Raw genomic sequence first — 18,119 nt, 5'->3', positions numbered from 1 at the left:
TCTTTGCTTTGGGTGAAAACAACAAGCTATTTTACAATCAGAAAACACACTGGGGAATAAAAGTGAACAAGGCCAGGCTGGTTTCTTTTGAGCGGTTGAAAGCAGCTGTTATCCATATCCTGCTGGCTTGGACCCAAAGTTAGAGTGGTGATAAGGAGAGTAGGTAGATTACCTTGACCGACTCCTGAACTCCCAAGCCTAGCTGCAAAGTGTGTTATACTGAAGACTGATAGGCGCAGCAGAGCAAAGGCTGGGGATCTATCAGACTTTGGCTTGTCAGTTTATGCTGAGAAGGGAGATATTTTTTGAAATCTCAAAGACAGTTCTGTTGAGGTTACTGGTTTGAATCCTCACTCTAGGTGCATATTGATTCCTACAAGTGATAAAAGAGAGGTGATTCCTACAAGTGATAAAAGAGAGGTGCACCGTCTCTCCCTTCCAAAGACACTCCCAATACACAGTGTTTAAAACCCCCACTAAAAGAGAACCAGTAATGCTATGTCTGTAATAGCAGCTCACCAAGAAGACCAGATGCATTTACCGGTTTCTTTCCCCTCGGCCTTCTGCAGTGCAGAGTGAGTTTTATTTCTGATGTGCCTCACTGCATTTTCTTTATGCTAAAGGGTTTTATTACAAATAATTCGTACCCTGCCAGCTTGCTGGGCAGATCCTGTCTGCTCTTCCGGGAGTTTGCCACTCCCTTTTTCCTCTTTGTTGCATATTTTGTTTGTTGGAAGATGGCATTTGTGGGTCCCTGGGCGTGCAGCTGAGGCTGGATCCTTGGTATCAGGCTAGGAATAGAGTAATTTGGAAGTGATCTTGGATCATCAAATTGAACATTAAACCTCGCTACAGTTACTCCCCCCAATCACTCAGTGGAGAAGAGTGCATTGACCCTGGGATGGGAGATGCCCTGGGATGGCTGTCACTGAGAAGCTGCACTGAGGTGGTCTTAGATGGCACTTGAGTGACCCCTTCTGGCCACTTTTTGCAGAGGCTTAGCAGAGTTCCGGAAGGAGACAAACCCAGCTTGTTTTAGGCAGAGAGAGGGCTCTGTGCTGCGAGCACAGCATGCAACAAGGGAACATAGGTTGGGAGATCCCATAGGACCTCCTTTTCCCCTTCCACGAGAAGAAAACGTGTGATGACGTGACCTATAGTCAGAGAATGAGTCAGAGGTGTTACTTCTGCTCTCAGTGGCCAAGCTTCCACATCACAGAATCCACCATCACACTGATACAAATTATTTCCTCTCAGTAGAGAAGCTAAGGACTGAATAGGCCAGAGACACATCTCCCTTTGAAGTGATGTTTCAAGGTCAAGTCTGAGTCATGTTGGGATAGTGTATGAGCTTGCAGTGCAGCTGCTGCTCTGTACCTGTTCCTAAGAGATGCCAGTTCTGCACCTTTTCCCAGCATTAAATTATCTGTTATTTTTAAAGGTTAAAAAACAAGGGACAAATAAGAGGAAGTAAGGGTGTGCTAAGGTTTTATGAATTTGCACCTTGGTAAAATCTGACTGAGCTACATGCTGTCAAAGAAACCCTTGCATTTTCCAGGGCTGCATTTGAGGCCACCTGTCCATTTTCTAGATTTGCAGTGATAGTTTGGATTTATGTAGGCCCTGCCTATTGCCACACAGGCACAAGGAGGATTATTACAAATGGGCAAGGAGGAGAGGGGGAGGGCAATAAACACACAGAGAAGTATCTGAAGAAAGGCAATATGTATGGCCTGAGCATAGGACAGGGAGTCAGGAACCGCAGAGTTCTTATCAGTGACTTCCTCTATCACCACAGGCAAACGCTTAACCTCCCTGCTCTGTAAAGTTGGGATAATCCCTATCACTTTTTAACCTGATGAGTAATATCGTCTCATTGTTTCCTTGTAATGCCCAGCCTGCCTGTCTGTCTGCCTCCATCTATTGTCTTATACTTTACTGTTAGCCCCTTGGGGCACAGACTGTGTTCTTTTTCTGGGTTTGTACAGCACCTAACGCAATGGAATCCTAGTCTATGACTAGGGCCCCTAAATATTATAGTACTACAAATAAATGAATAATGTCTGCCTCATAGAGATGTTATGAGGTTTATTTGTCTTTTGTAGAGCACTTTGACTATTAAAAAGCAGTCACTATTTTTAATGCTGCTAATGATCGTACTTAACACTGAGATCACTGGGCAGTACAAATATTCACCAGATAATTGTCACAACCTTGAGGGAGGTAAGACAGTATCCGTGACCCCATTTATAGATAGGGAAACTACTGCATGAGTTGTGGGGGCCTTTTCCCGACTTTGGGTTTTACAATCTCAGTTTAATTAAGGAAATTGCTGTAGTGATTCAGAGACACGCGGGGTCGCTGGAAAATCTGCAGCTTTGATTTCAACTGCTCAATACATTTCATGCCAAAGCGGTTACAAAACAAAGTTGACTTCATGAAGAGGGTGTGAAAAATGACTGGAATCTCTCTTTATAACTCTCTATTTACATTTTTGAGCATGTTCTATAAGGCATTATTCAGTTAATTTGCTTTCTGTATGGTAGTTTAGTCCCTGAACCCTAATTTAATGAGAATGGCACCAGGTTAATGTAAAGGCTGCAAACATCAACCCTAGAAACTAAATTCTGAACAATGTTCCATTGACAATCCTGAGGAATATTTCTTCACAATCTTGTTTTGGAGACGTTATTTTCTTTTGTTTTTCAACATGTCACTTGGCAGGTTTTGAGAAGAAGCAATACCCAGTTGTGAGCCTGCTTGTTATACAAACTTTCCAAAGAACGTGGCCCGTTGAATCCAGACCAAAATGTGAACAGAGCTGTTGGAGTCTGAATTCAGCTGTGGAAGCATAGTAACAGGCTTGCACGAGGAAAGAGCACAGCAGGGTTCAAAACACCAAGGCAGAAAATGTCTTGTCTCTTGATCTTGAGTGGTTGGGCCTCTGTCAAATCTCATTTGAAGACTACCATGCAAGTCGTAGAACAAATTAACCCAGTTCTTTGGTGTCCTAAATAGTTAAATAATTATCTACATTTAAAAATTATTAGAAGATTGAGATAATTAATTAGTGTCCTAAAACAATTAAAATGTAACAAAAGGTAATCCAGTTATGAGCTGTCTCTCTGCCTATGTGCGCATTTCATTTCCAGCACAACTAACTCTGCACTAAGTGCCATTAAAAAAAAGGAACCACATTGATTCTGTCTCCAAAGGCAAACTTTCCCACCCTACTTCTTCAATGCCTCAGTCATTCTGTAACGGTGTCATTGGGACTAGACCAGCACAAAGAGGTGGGTCTTTATTGCATATTTGGGAGGGAGTTCTACAGGCCAGAAGAACATTACTGAGAACATTATGTCCCCAGCCTCTGTGAGCGTCACTATGGAGGACAGCCCAAGTGATTACAGCAGCCACGGTATGTCAGCCAGCGAAAGGTGGTCACCCAAAATCGCCTGAGCCTATCCATTAGTGGCCTTGAAAAATCAAGAACAAAACTTTGAATTGGCTTCAGACTGGATAGGGCGCACAGAGCGTACAGCAACCCATGTGATGTTCTCTCTCTGGCTCATTCCACTCAGGCAGTAGTAGACAGCAGCATGCTGGGCTAGTTCATCTCAGTGCAACCTTCACAGTCTCTCGCAGGCAGCATGCCATGCACTAGCCCAGTCAAGAAGCGATGGAGGCCAGTGTCTGATCTGAGGTCATGAAGCACCTTATCTGGCTTTATTTGATGGTATTGTAACAGGCTTGTGCCACATGCTTGGTAAGAGAATGAGTCACCTTGCTGCACTCTATACTAGCATCTCTGCTGGCATGCGCACATCTTAATCTGTTCCTTCATTAGCCCTGCTCAAGAGTCCTGATTGTTTACACGATTATTTGGTAACATCTCTCGATAGGTGGCCTATTTCTGGAACGCAGATAAACTCTCGAGCCATTTCAGTCAAAATGAACACACATGTAGCTAACAGAGCTAGGAATCAATTTAACCAAAATAGGGCTTAACTGGCACTTAGATCGGGCATAGACCTTCTTCTGCACTGGGGTGAATTTCCCACTAGGTCAAGGGTGTCCAACCTGTGGCCTGGGGAATATTTGTAGCTCTCAAGGCTCTAAATTGTGGTCCTCAAAGGTGATGGCGTGGGAAGAAATTGTGTATTTGATTATGAATTGAAATCGTGTCCCTGATCTGTGCAGTGTGGCTTTTATACTGTCATGTCTGAATCAGCCCTATAACTATGGGGAAGAGGAAAGGGTTGTTGCCTCCCCAGCTGTCCCACCTCTCCTGTGCCCCTACTTCAGGAGCAGCTCCAGTGGGAGCAAGGAGTGCTCTGAGCAGCTGCTATCCCTTCTCTGCCTCGGCTGGGAAGCAACTCCACCAGTTCACACCAGCAGAGGAGCAGGCCCAAAGACTGTATTTTACAAACCTAAGATGGGAGATTTGTGTTTGTTCATTTTTCCCCATATTTTTTTCCTAATTCTAAGATTTGATATTAAACAAATAAAGTAGAGTGGACTAGTGGTAAAAAATAGATTTATTTTTCCTTCTACAGCTGGTGTTGACCTGACTTTTGGAAGTAAGGAACAAGAGCCAGGACTCACCATCTCAAACAATCGGACAACAGTTACTAGGAAGAGGTACAGTTTGGGCAAATTGAAGGGGATTCTCAGTTCACGTTTTCTCTTCAGGCTGGCATTACTGGGACATGAACACTAAACATGGACTTAATAGGGGTCTTGGAGTAATTTCATGCTTTGTTCTGATGTCCAAAAAGAAACTCATATAGCTCCTACCTGGAACTAAATGGGCACTGTCTAGACATTCTTACAAATAATGCAGCAGTTACTTCTACTGAAATGCGGAATGCTTCTCAAGGAATCAAGGTGGGGCCAGATTGTGAAAGAAATACAGTGGCATTTTAGCATGTCAGACCAGAAGAAAACCTCTAGTAGAGCAGTTCTTTTTGGTTCATTCCCCTTATTTGCTGCTGGCTCTTTGACTCGTCTGTAGCAATAGTGTTAAAGATTGGTTTGGAGGCTGCCTAAGCTCCAGTGTGTTCCTATTCTGTAGGCTTTGATATAAAAACAATTATGATGCTCTAAAGTGAACGTGAGTTAATAATCACTCTTTATGGCAAAGTTTTCAAAATATTTTCTCTAATACAGTGGGCATCTAGGGGTTAATTGGGTTACTCAGAGTATTATAGGTTCGAGCCATGCTCCCCTATTCCCTTAATTCCTGTTTAATTAGTGTGTGTTTTCCCCGCATCCGTTTACATATAGTTGAATAAAGCAGCAGGTTCCCCGTCTGCCTGAGCTGCCCCAGAGAGACGCTATTCCGTGAGAGAGAGAAGAGCCCCTGGTTATTTAAAAGACTACATTTGGGCTGTAAATTAAGAAGAGAGGGATGTAGTACCGTGGTCATCCATGGGTTAACTGGGTAGAGTATTATGGTTTGGGCCATGCTCCACCCCTCATTTCCTGTGGTTCCCCCCACAATCCTGTTTTTGTATATAGTTAAATAAAGCAGCACATTCCCAGCCTGCAGTACTGTAAGTGAAGTATGCTTCTTGTGAACTGATGAGTCCCTTTACACAATTTTCTTAATAGGATTCTATATGGTACTGAACTATACAGCTTCCTGAAGTCCTGCCTTGTTTACTCTAATCAACTGTAAGTAGACATGTCTTGAATACTAGAAATCTGCTTAATGGCATGAACTACTATAGCACTGACTTTACTTCAAAACACATTGAACAGACGTCAAAAGCTTACACACATACAGCCACTATTTAGTCAGACATCACTGGTGACACGACTATAGCTTGGTGGATAAATACTCTGAAACAAGCCATTCCATTTGTTGGTGAGAAAGAGAGAAGGCCAAGCAACATGGGTTTTTACTGCATTCATATTTTTATTTGCTGCAGGAAGTTTTTCTGGCAGGGACACTTGAAAAGTACCCAGAATTAATGGGCATTTTTGCAAATGTTGAACTTAATCTCTTTGTCTCAGTTTCCCCAACTTTTTCATGTCTCTTTATTACTTCTGGGAATCATGCGCCTTGCTGGAACCACTATTTCAGACACCACATCCTTTCCTTTCGTTGTATGTTCTAGAAATATAAAAGATTGAGAAGATTAACTTTGTCACCCTCAATAATGAATTATATTTGTATTAGTATGTTAGCCATATTTCTTAAGGGCTATTTAGCATTTCATCCTGTCCAGTGTTTTCTCCCGCTTTCTCATTTCAGTTAGGTTCTTGTTCTGTATGGAACATTTCGTTTGACACCAACAGAAAACTTGTCTCATAACCAAACCTACATTACAAACACAGAGCCCTAATAATGAGCTAAGGCTTTCTTTAAGACAGTTAATCACACAAGACTATTGTGTTAAAATGCTCAGCTGATATATAGGGTTTTGACAAAATAGTGTCTTAGAGAAATATGGCAAGCTGTTTTAAACACTTACTATCATGTCTGTGGCAGGGTGGATGCTAAAGAGAGGACAGGGATACTGTTTAATTATTCTGTGTAATTAATAAATTCCTCTTAGTACCTTACCTGCATTCACTGCCTTGTTCCCAGTCTATTTCCATGAAAATGCGGAAGTTCCAGAAAACATCGGATTTTTGTTAAAGAAAGAAGTGTTCGGATTACCTGGCAAAACAACCAAATATTTCAGGGAAATGTAATCATACTTAGGACTAGATTGTGAACCCTTCCTCCCACTGGTGAGCAGCTATCATACATGTAGCCCTGTTGAAATAAAATGTTACCACCACCCTGTTGAGTAGAACTGGCTGACATTTTTCCATCAGAAACAGGTTTGGATGGGAAATGACTTCTTTTCCCCTAAACCAAAATTTTTGAGGAAAATTTTCATTTTTTTTTAAACGTTCTGGGTTTTCAATGAAACATTGTTAGAAAACTGAAAAGGCTTCCATTTTCTATTTTTTGCCTCACACCTAGAAAACATCCGTAAAAATAATTTTTTTTGCAAAAATTTTTACAGAAACAACTCACTATTTTCCAACCAGCTGCACTGTTTGGGCATTGGATTAGTAGCAACTGAAAGAGAATGCTACGAGTCACCGACATCATGTCCCGCAGCCCTTAGGTTTTTCTTCAAAGTCTCCTATCTAGTAGGCTTAATCCTGCTAAATTTATAAATTTTGACAAAAATAACAGCACAAAGTAGCATGGATGTAAGATCAGGGGGTGAAATTTTGGCCTCACTGAAGTCAATGGTAAAGCCCCCCTTGGCTTCACTGGGACCAGCATTTCACCGAAATCTTTATATGCTTGAGTTAACATTTTGCTACTTAGCTTTTGTTTTTTATGAAACATTGGATTAGACTCATCTCCTTTACAAGAGTCAATCTAAAGTCACTCCTGTATTTTCTGAAGCATAAAGGGCAATACAGTAAAAATCTTACTCCCACTAGTGAGCAGAATCTCATGGGAGTAGCTAAAGAAAAGAAGGCTGCACTGAACATCCATGTGGATGGCTAACTTAGCTGTGTAATGGGGAGGGAGGAGAAATGCCTTAATCACTGAGAAGCTGTTAAGGTGCTCACTGAATGAGGGAAGATAGCAGCACTGCCTCATTCACTTTGCAGTAAAACCACTGAAAGAGAAAAGGCAGTTATAGTAATAATTTTGCACATCAAGTAGGCATGCAAATGCACAGATGCTTTTTGAAATCTGAGCCTATATTCCCACCCACATTACTATTCAGTGGCAACCCAGTAACCAGGCCTGATCCTTATAGACTTCATCCACCTTCTGTTATAGTCAAAGGGAGTCTGCCTAGTCTTTCCTGGGAGCTAGATCAGGCCCCTAAGGAGCACTGAAGCAGAAGAATCCCTCCCTAAGGCCTAAATTCCAGGATGTCTCCTGTGTGTTTTCTAGCAGATATCAGCCTGGTGCAGATTTTGAGGACCATGCCCTGTACCTGTCCTCTGCATTCCCACTGGCCTCGCCTCTGACAGGAAGATCTGACAGAGCTTCACAATACAAAATGCAGGCGAGATACTTTCCCTGGAGAGAGGAGATATGGACCAGAGTCTTTAGGAGCAAACACAATATTTTTGAACCCTTACCTTGATAATGGAAATGATCTCTGAAGTCTGGAGCTGCTCTATATGTCAGGAGACAACACTGAATATTAGTGCCCATTAAAACACAAGTTGCACTTTGGGGGCAGAGTTGGGTATGAAATAAATTCATTAAGAGACAGAGACACGCAAAGCCCATTATTTTGAAAAGAAGAACAACCTCCTAGGGCCTGTTCCTACCCTTGTTGAAGCCAATGGATGAGTCTGGTTGGAGGAACGTAACTGTGACACCAGTGGACCAGGTGCCAGCTATTCCCGAGGCTGTAGGTGCCAGCTGAGCATGGATAAATTCCTAGCTGGAAACCAGACCAGCTCACCTGTATGTTATGTGATACAGCCTGGCCAGAGGACAGCAGGAGAGTGTTTTGTTTTTTTTTTTAAAGCAGAAAAAAAATTCTATTTGTGTAACACTTACAAGGAATCACCAAAAAGGATAAAGCAAAACTATGCAACAAAACAAAAGCAAACACAAGGTATAACACAGCAGCCTTCAGGAGGGAGAAGTGTTCAGGCTAGCCTGGGCCCAGAGCAGAGGGGCTTCCTCAACACTCATGGTCTTCCACCCCCTTGAGTTATCTAGTGCCACGCCCAGTGTCACCAATTATTCCTCTCCTGAGAGTGCCCGACAAGATGGGCACGGCTGTGGGGTGGGCGGTTTGGGGGTGTGGGGGACATACACCACGTGTGATAGGACCCCTCCTAGGTGACAGTGATGATGGTATCCACAGTGGCAATGGCTGGGGCTGGGGTCTCTCGCTCTTCCCCTCAATCAAAGGGTCAGACGGAGGGAACCGGACGGGGTCACTGAGCAGAGAACTTCGGACAGCGCCCACCGCTCCTCGAAGGCGTCAAGGGAGTCGGTGGACGCCGCCCAGAGGAACTCCGCCCGGATACATGAATGTACTGAGGATCGGAAAACGGCCCTACAATCGCAGGATGCTTCATTAGCCAACCTCCCCTCTCTGGTTTTATAAATGGCTGTTTTAGCTAGGGCTAGGAAGAGGTTAACCAGGAGATCTCGCGATTTTGTGGGGCCACGGATGGGGAGTGTGTAGATAAAAAGGTGAGGGGAAAAGTGGAGCCAAAAACGTAATAAAATATTCGTGAGGAGCCAGAAAAGGGGCTGCTGCCTGGCACACTCCAAATATACATGCGCCAGGGCTTCCCTCACATTGGAAAAAGGGCAAGTATCCGGGATGGGGGTGAACCGTTTCAAAAACACGCCCATGCTCACAGCTCCGTGAAGGAGCCGCCAACTAATGTCCCCGACGGGCCTCGGGACCAAGGCAGAATACAGGCTGGCCCACCGGGATTGCTCACCCTCTAAAGGTGGCAGGAGGTCCCGCCACTTTGTATCGGGGCGGGACACCAGGGTGTGGGCGTGAAGGGTGTGAAGCCTGAGTGTGTATAGATATTTCCGTGGCGCGATTTGGAAGCTGACCGGCTGCAGTGCATGCAGCCGGCTCGCAGTGAAAGGGTGAGGGGTTTGTTGGGATCTACGGGATAGGGGCCCAATTGAAAGGTCCGGCGGGCCTGGGGTAGAGGGTGGGCAGGGTGTGCCCTCATGCAGGGCGCGCCCTCATGCAGGGCTTGGTTGAGATAAGCCCGAGCAGCGGGTGTCAAGGTGGCCTTCACCTCCTGAAGTATGCGCTGGGGAGTACGGGGTCTGGAGAGCCCCATGCGCCGAGCGAGCGTCAGGGGATCCAGCCAGTCTCCCCAGTCGTAGTCCAGGAGGTCTCCGACTCTCATGACTTCCGCCAGGACCAAACTCTGGTGCACCGAGCAGGACTCTGCCACCTGAACACGGAGCTGGGGGTTGTGTAGCAGGGGCTCCGAGAGCAGGAGAGTGTTAGAAGGGAGCCTTATTCCCTGTAGAGGGAAGAAAGTTTGCTATAGATTAATTAAAGCACTTGAAGCAAATTAAACCACCTGAAGCCAGTCACATCATAAAACCCCCCTGCTTCAATCAGACAAGAGGAGGAGTTGAAGCAGAGTGGACTGGCGTTGGAGCAGAGAGCAGTTTGGAGGAGTTGAAGCAGAGTGGACTGGCGTTGGAGCAGAGAGCAGTTTGGAGGAGTTGAAGCAGAGTGGATTGGCGTTGAAGCAGAGAGCAGTTTGGAGGAGTTGAAGCAGAGTGGACTGGCGTTGAAGCAGAGAGCAGTTTGGAGGAGTTGAAGCAGAGTGGACTGGCGTTGGAGCAGAGAGTAGTTTGGAGGGAAGCAGAGGAGAATTTAGAGAAGTGCTGCGGTGGGCTAAAAAGACCAAGACCCTAGGTAAAGGGATACCTGGTTTGTGCAGAGGGAGGGCAGGAAGCCCCACAAGCTGAAGGGCAGGAGAGGGAAGTAGCCCAGGGGAAGGAACTGCTAGTTCTAGTGGTTTACCGCTATCCCTAGGGCCCCTGGGCTGGGACCTGGAGTAGAGGGTGGGCCTGGGTCCCTCCCTCTCCACTCCCCTCCTCTAGGACACTAGTGGGGCAGTTAATACCCCAGTTCAGGGGCAAGAAATGGTGCCCTGAACGCCCCCCCTCTCAGAAGAGAAAGCGTAAGACCGATCATAGTAGTGCTGGCAATTTGCCACAATTAGTATTGTTCAAAGATAGATATTAGACTTGTCAGGATGCGTTTTAGACTCTATAAAATGCTTGTAAGTTGTGCATGCGTTAATCTTACTTGTAATATCTGTATCCCATGCTATAAAGTAATATGTATGCAGGGTTCTTGTAGCCATGTTGGTCCCAGGATTCTAGACAGACAAGGTGGGTGAAGTAATATCTTTAATTTGACCAACCTCTATTGGTGAGAGACAAGCTTCGTAAGCTCAAAAGCTTGTCTCTCTCACCAACAGAAGTAAAACATATTACTTCCCCCACCTGGTCTCTCTAATAAGGTCATATGTAAGTTTTGCTTTATAATTGTAAAAATGCTTGCTCTGAACTTGTGAACTCAGGCAGGAGGAGTGGTTCCCCAGCCCATCAAGGAGGACTATCAATATTAAGGGCCATTGTGAACCATCACAATACAAAGACAGGAAATAAAGATAACTGACATGAAAATTCTTCATCTCTTTGCTGTTTGGACTCTCACAGGGCTGACGCGAAGAAGTAAAAGTGGAGATCCCCAGGGTAGACCTGGGTTAGCCCTAAAAGACATTCAGTGCTGACAGATTACTACAGCTCTGCCACCTTTTGGAGCCATAGACTGTACCTCATATGTGTGTGTGTATATGTTGCCTGCTTTATCCCGCAAACAACTCTCTCATTTCTTTTGCCTAGTTAATAAATCCTTAGTTAGTTAAGTATAGGACTGGCTGCAAGCATTGTCTTTGGTGTGAGATCTGAGGAACAAATTGACCTGGGGTAAGTGACTGGTCTCTTGGGGCTGGGAGAAACCTGAATCTTTTGTGATCTTTGATGTAAGTGACCATTTATCACTAAGCCCAGCTTGACTGGGTGGCAAGATAGACTGGAGCGCCAAGGGGGCTGTCTGTGACTCCAGTTGTAGTGGTTCAGGAGTTCACACTTGTTTCTGGGTTGGTGAAATCTAATTATAGCACATACAGTCAGCTTGGGGTCTCTACCCTGCTTTATGACAGTCTGCCTAAGGCTGGCACTCACTGTCATGAACCACTCCAGACAGTAAGTCTTAGAATTAAGTGGCCATAGTGAATTCTCACTTTTTGCATTCACACTCGACTTTCCACAAATACTCTGCTGTATGAATTAAAGTGTGCTGTTTGGGGGAGCACTTCTGCTGGCAAACCCCTTCGCTAGCATATTTGGGAAAAGCAAAGAGGCACAGATACACTCAAAGCAAATCTGTTTAACAACGTGAACAAATGTTTGTGGGGAATGTTTGCAGCATCAGTGCAGCTCCAGTTCTGAAGGAGGATAAAAGCAGTGAAATCTCTGTCCCTTTAGCCCAATACATAATGGCCTCCCAATGAAGAGCTGTGAACTTCTGGAAAATACAAAGGCTGGTTAGTGGCATTTGCAGTAAATATTTCAAAAGTGAAGAGAAGAAAGGGATTTACCTGTTCCTCTGTGTTTGGTTAACGAATTGACCTGCAAGGATTGAGAGAATGTCTTAGAAAGCTGCCAGTGTATTTGCAATATAAACAGTCATTTGGAATGTGTTGCTGTGGGGTCTTGATCCCATTATCAGAGGCAGCTTTGAAAATATGGGTCCACTGAGCAAACAAATGGGGTGGTTCCCTAAAGGTCTGACAAAGGGTGAGGTTTGGAATGCTGGGGCAGCTGGAAACTGGTTGGGGGAGGGGCTGAGGGGACAGGGTGCCATGACAGATGGCATACATCCACACCCATACATGGCCCCTATGGAGAAGGATCAAAATTTGCAGCACACAGGCAATGCTCAGTTGACTAAATCAGGGAGCTACTGCACAATTGTTGATAAAAGATGGCCATTTTCCACTACAGACCAGTAATGTTGTTGTTACTAGTTTGGGTAGTTTACTTACTGTGTATCACTTGCATCAGTGAATCTAGGTTTGAGATATACTGCTGTGTCCTGCTTCTAACACCTGCAATTGTGGCCTGATCCAGCTGCAATGCTAATACTTCCATACTGTCAGTGCTGAAATCCTGATGATTAATCCTAGAATACCCAGACAGTCATTTAATCAGTGATCACCAATTAACAATTGGAAAGTTGACCATCTCTAAAGTTAGGTAGGTAGGTACCTAGTAATTAGCAGAGAATATACAGAGAGGAGAGCGCTTCGGCAACATAAAGTACAAAAGAAGTGTTTTGCATTACGATAACTCTTACAGTTATTATTAGTAACGTTACCTAGTATTGCTATTGATTACCACTGGGGGGAAACATTCAGATTTTGAAACTGTCTGATGAAAAATAGGACCACCTTTTTTCTAAACATTACTGAATATTATTGTTACTGCTGCATAGCCACCAAGGTGACGAAAGAAAAATGCCAGACATATTAAACTGCATCAAGCGTCCGGGAAATGACCTTCTCTAAAGGTTAGATTTTTTATTTTAGATACAGCTGAGAGCTCTGAGGTGTGTAAGGAGCACTGTCCCAAAGGTAGCCGTGGAGGGCATTGTGACTCAGTGCTACAATTCATACCCTATCAGGGCTTGTCTACATGGGGAAATTTACTGACACTACTATACTGGTATAATTGTACCGTTCTAGTTATATTCTCCATGTGGATACTCTTATCCTGATATAAAAAGTGCTCTTTCTGGTATAGCTTAAGTCACTTTGGAAGCGGCATAAACAAACAGAAAACATAGTCCAAGTCACAGTCTAACCCTGATTCTTACAAGGTGCAAAGGTGACATTTTAAAATCCAAATCAACGTTAAAGCCAAATTGCTACGTGACCCTCAAGGGGACTTTTTATCACCACAACAAGCCTGTGATATTGCTCAGATGATTATTAGTTTTTTGTACTGATAACCATAACAGATAGGTGTGCCAATAAGAAACTTACTAACCACCTGTGCCACTTGCAACAGGAGGCATCAACAACACTAAAACTACTATGACTATCCTCAAGCAGAGCGATGAGACCCCAAACTGAGCCAAATGAGACAGTTAACCCCTAACCCAAAAATGGAGCCTTGCACCTTCTTCTAAGTGCAGTAGTTTTGCCCAAGCACATTATACAAAGCTGCATACACATGACAAAGCATCACTCTCAATACAATTGAACCCTACACTGTGCTCATCTCTGGAAAATACAACTATGAGCTAATAAGCTCCAGTGGCTTCCCTTAGAGGTGGGTAATCAAGGCAGTGGCTTAGGACATTGAAAACTAATGGGGCACTATTGAAGTTACAGGTGAACACTATCCATCCATATTTTGGGAGTGGTGAATTCTGACTCAAGACCAGACCTTGATTTGAGGGGCATTGGGACACAGAATGAAGACTTGGGACACAGAGAAGACTTTCGAGTTTTTAGAGTTGCCAGCTCCCTACTGTGCCAAGGAATAAGACAAATCTTTTGGGGGAGAACTTACCCGTCTTGTACCAGTTTAAATTCCTATAAAAATATTTCAAAAAAATAGTTTTAGTGCAATGCAGGGCAAGGGCAACTGCTTGAATGTTCATTTATTAAATCAGAGCTAAATGTTGCTGCTTACTCTGAGGAAGTGGAAAGGGTCTGTTTGCGCACTCAGCATCTGCAGGTTCTGAAGACCCTTCACAGCCTCATCTCTCTTCTTTTCTGTTTGCTTCTTCAGTGTGGCAATGTCTGACAGCTGCTTTTTCTCTCTGGATTGTATGTTAGCCAGGATCTGCTTCTCCTTCTGATCCACCTCCGCCTTGATCTCTTTGAAGAGGTTTGACAGCTGAGCATTCAAAGTTTTCTTATTCAACTAAAAGAACAGGTAAGCAAATAAGGTGCTGGCTCAGGAATTCAGTACCACAGGTTAGTGTGTTTATTTATTAATTATCATTATTATACCCAACATTTTGCAATACCAGATTTAAGAATGAAGTGGACAATAAGTATGTTTCACTTTTCCTCGGCACAGCCAAGTAATCAGCGTAATCTGAAAATTATCTGGGTGTGATGAAAGGGAATAAAGCAGAGAAAGTTCAAATAGGTCATTATAGACTGAGAATTGCATTGGTTTACTCTGAAAATCCCATACTTACGTACAGCTCCTCTTTTAACAGAGAAAGAGAGCTTTAAGAACAAAGCAATGGGATTGATTAAGTGTGTATAGTGATTTGACAAGGAAGCTAGGAGCCAGAATCCTGGGTTCTATTTCTGACTTGGTTGTGTGATTTTGCCTAAGACACTTAACCTCTCTGTTCCTCAGTTTACTCATTCTTAAATGAGGGATAAGAATAATGGGGATAAGAATAATAATAAGCAGCTAACTTACACTGGGAGCATTGTGAAAATTAATTAAATTATTGATTGCAAATGGCTAGCCTTCTTCAGTGGGACTACTTATGTGAGTAACTGCTCACAAATGTGAATTAGGGTTGCACATTCAGCCCCAAAGTACTTGGAGATCTGTGGAAGAAAGACACTACAGAATGCAAACAAATATTCTTTGCCTCTGTCATTTTTCTTCACATTGGTGGTGGTTGTTTTTTAAGTTGCAGTCCCATGACCTGCAGAGCCCCATAGTGGGGTATTATTAATACAGATTTATTATTATGTCATCTTCACAGTCAGAAGGGGTTGCTAGAGAACATTGATCAGAATGCCATTTCTTTTTCTTACACGCCATTAAAGAAAGATACTTTGAATAATCCAGGGACAAACCTGGAGCTGATTCTCACTCTTCTGAAGCTCCCCTAAGGTTTTATTCATGGCACTTTTGTTTTCCTGCATCAGTTTCACAGTGTGAGAGAGAACAACCTAGTTAAAGGAAAACCAGCATTAAACACTATAACGGGAAAGCAACACTGATGGCTTTTATGGAGCTGATGAAATGAACAAGCGACCCTTTTATCTATCCCCTCTCAACAAATACGCGCACCCATTTGTTTCAAGTGAGCCACATAATAAGTTGTGTGCTTCTCGCCTCCTGCAACCCTCCTCCAAAGGCGTAAGACCATGCAGGAGTTGGAAAATGGAAACTTTCTTGGAATCCTTAATCAGAACTGATTTTAATTTTACCTAGAAATTGATCATTTGCATTATCATAGCACCCAGGAGCCCCAGGGATGGACCAGGACCCCATTGTGCTAAGTGCTGTGCAAACACAGAACAAAAAGACAGTCCCATATTCATTAGACACACAGTGACTGGGTAGGTTAAAAAGAGAAGTTGTACAAGTTTAGCTTATCACTTAATACCTGATCTTGCAAACACTTATACATGTACATAACTTTACCCAGGTGAATAGTCCTATTATACCATTTGCAGGATCTGAACATAAGGTAGCAATAATGGATATTTACCCCAAACCTCTCTCCGGACTTATCTGCATGGCAAGTGACTGCAGAGCAAGCCAAGGTGTGAATCTCTGGCACATAGGCCTGGCACGTGGTAATGTCCGGTGTGGACACTGCTACGCTGCACTGAAAGTCCTAGAGTGCAGCTAAACGTACTACTGCTTCAAAGCTCAGTATGCGGAACTGCAGGGCTTTCCCTGTATGCTATCTTGGGCTATCACTGCACTCTAGCAGCATCCACACAGGCCCACAATGGACTTCTATACTTTTGACCCTCACACATCATTACTTGAACTGAAGTCTGCCTCCTGCCTTTAACTGAGTCTGACACAGCATAAAAAAGGAGCAATCAAGGACAATTTCCTGCAGATTACTACAATTTTCTCACTTTGGGGGTGAACATTAAGACCAGTTCATGAGTCACCGCCCTCCTCCTTTACCCCCTGTCCTGAATTACCTGGGGAATCCTTCCCTTACCTGCCTAGCACTTCCACCCTGAACTATCACACTGAGCGTAGCTCTATAAGGGGCTGTACATAAAGATCTCCTTTGGAATTTGTGCCCATCAAGCAGAGATGCAGAAAGCCCCTTACCAGCTTCTTGTCGTACTCCTCCTTCAGGGTGATGATGCTGTGGCCCTTGTGGGAGTCTGTGATAGAGCACATCATGCAGACAAAGACCAGGTCATCTTCACAGTAGCACTCTAGCAGCTTGCCATGTTCGCCACACTTCCTCTCCTGCAGGGAGCTGTTGTCACTGGGTTCTACCAGGACATGATCCTTCTGTGCAGCCTTGGCACTGTGTTTGCTCAGGTGGGCCTGACACAGAGATGCCTCACAGGTCAGACAGGTTTTCACTGCTGTGTGAGGCTGGTCCAGGCAGAAATCACAGGGGATTATCTCCTTCCCTTGCGGAGAGGCCTTCTCCTCGCCCTGCTTTCCCTTTGAAGAGGTGGTCTGGAACTTCTCCACTATGCTGCAGAGCTGGAAGTTCTTATGCAGCTCCAGAAAGGGCCCCAGCTGGACCTTGCACATAGGACAGGAGTAGGTGGCCTTGGCTTGCTGCTGGGCAGCCAGTGCTTTCTGGATGCACTCCTTGCAGAAGCTGTGATGGCAGCTCAGGGAGACCGGGTTCCTGTAGAAGCACAGACAGATAGGGCAGCTGAGCTCATCTTCCAGGTCAGCAGCTGCTCTGAATTCTTCCTCTGCCTCTGCCATGGTTTCAGGAACAACACCCTCCTAGCCAATCTGCGAGAAATGAAACTAAACTAAACAGGAAGCTGCTGGGCTTAGTGCCGACTGCAGAGACAGGCACACAACAGCAAACCCATACCAAAGTCTGTAAGGACCTCCCCTCTCCACCCTTATAGGCTAAGACACCCACCCTCTGAGCTATCTGTTCTCTGGCTCCTCCTCCCACAAGCAAACAGATTTGCCACTTTTTGTGCCGGTTGCTTGGGTGGTATCTGCAGCTTTGGACCTTTTCGTCTCTTTCCTTCTCTCTCCCTCTGACACGTCCTTAAAATGACTATCAGGGCTGCCAGGACAGTCAGCTGAGCTCCCGCCTCGGGAGGCTTCCCCCCGTCTGCCGCAGCCTCAGTGCGCCGCGCTGCCAGCTCTGGCCCACCACTCCTGCCAGGCAGCGCAGCTGGCTTGGGCGGGGCTGAGAGCTCCTGCTGCTCTGAGCAGCATGGTCGGGGGGCGGGGTGGTTGGATAAGGGGCAGGGGGTCCCGGGGGCAGTCAAGGGACAGCGAGCAGGGGGAGTTGGATAGGCAGAGTCCCGGGTGGGGGGGTGTAGACAGGCATTGGGGGAGTCAGGGGACAGGAAGCAGGGGGAGGTTGGATGGGGCAGAGATTCTGGGGAGGGTTGGATAGGCATGGGAGTCCCGGGGGGGCCTGTCTGAAGGTGGGGGTGTGGATAGGGGTCAGGGCAGTCAGGGGACAGGGAGCGGGGCGGGGGGGGGGTTGGATGGGTCATGAGTTCTGAGGTGGGTGGGAAGTGGGAGGGGGCGGATAGGTGGCAGGGGCCAGGCTATTTGGGGAGGCACAGTCTTCCCTATCCGGCCCTCCATATAGTTTCACAATGCG

General features: G+C 45.0%; 1 protein-coding gene across 1 annotated transcript; it reads right to left on the bottom strand.

Moving 5' to 3' along the window:
- Positions 1-4,520: 4,520 nt before the first annotated feature.
- Positions 4,521-17,624, bottom strand: LOC311525500 (E3 ubiquitin/ISG15 ligase TRIM25-like). The gene is made up of 9 exons (XM_084637682.1): positions 16,625-17,624; positions 15,397-15,492; positions 14,258-14,491; positions 14,135-14,157; positions 12,604-12,740; positions 12,157-12,187; positions 8,113-8,150; positions 6,572-6,667; positions 4,521-6,118 (listed from the first exon to the last, which is right to left on the bottom strand). Exons 1-8 carry the CDS (start codon positions 17,246-17,248, stop codon positions 6,597-6,599), a joined length of 1,254 nt encoding a protein of 417 aa, XP_084493808.1. The 5' UTR covers positions 17,249-17,624; the 3' UTR covers positions 4,521-6,118; positions 6,572-6,596.
- Between the last annotated feature and the right edge of the window lie 495 nt (positions 17,625-18,119).

This window comes from Lepidochelys olivacea (genome assembly GCF_965140295.1).
Source record: "Lepidochelys olivacea isolate rLepOli2 genome assembly, chromosome: 8".
NCBI lineage: Eukaryota > Metazoa > Chordata > Testudines > Cheloniidae > Lepidochelys > Lepidochelys olivacea.
This window is presented reverse-complemented; position numbering and strand designations above follow the sequence as displayed.

Coding starts and splice junctions, on each gene's coding strand:
- LOC311525500 (XM_084637682.1), bottom strand. CDS start 17,248: ATGGCAGAGGCAGAGGAAGAATTCAGAGCAGCTGCTGACCTGGAAGAT. Junction 12,188..12,603: donor ACTGATGCAAGTGATACACA/GTAAGTAAACTA, acceptor CAATCCTTGCAG/GTCAATTCGTTAACCAAACA. Junction 6,668..8,112: donor AGATCATTTCCATTATCAAG/GTAAGGGTTCAA, acceptor TTGTTTTGCCAG/GTAATCCGAACACTTCTTTC.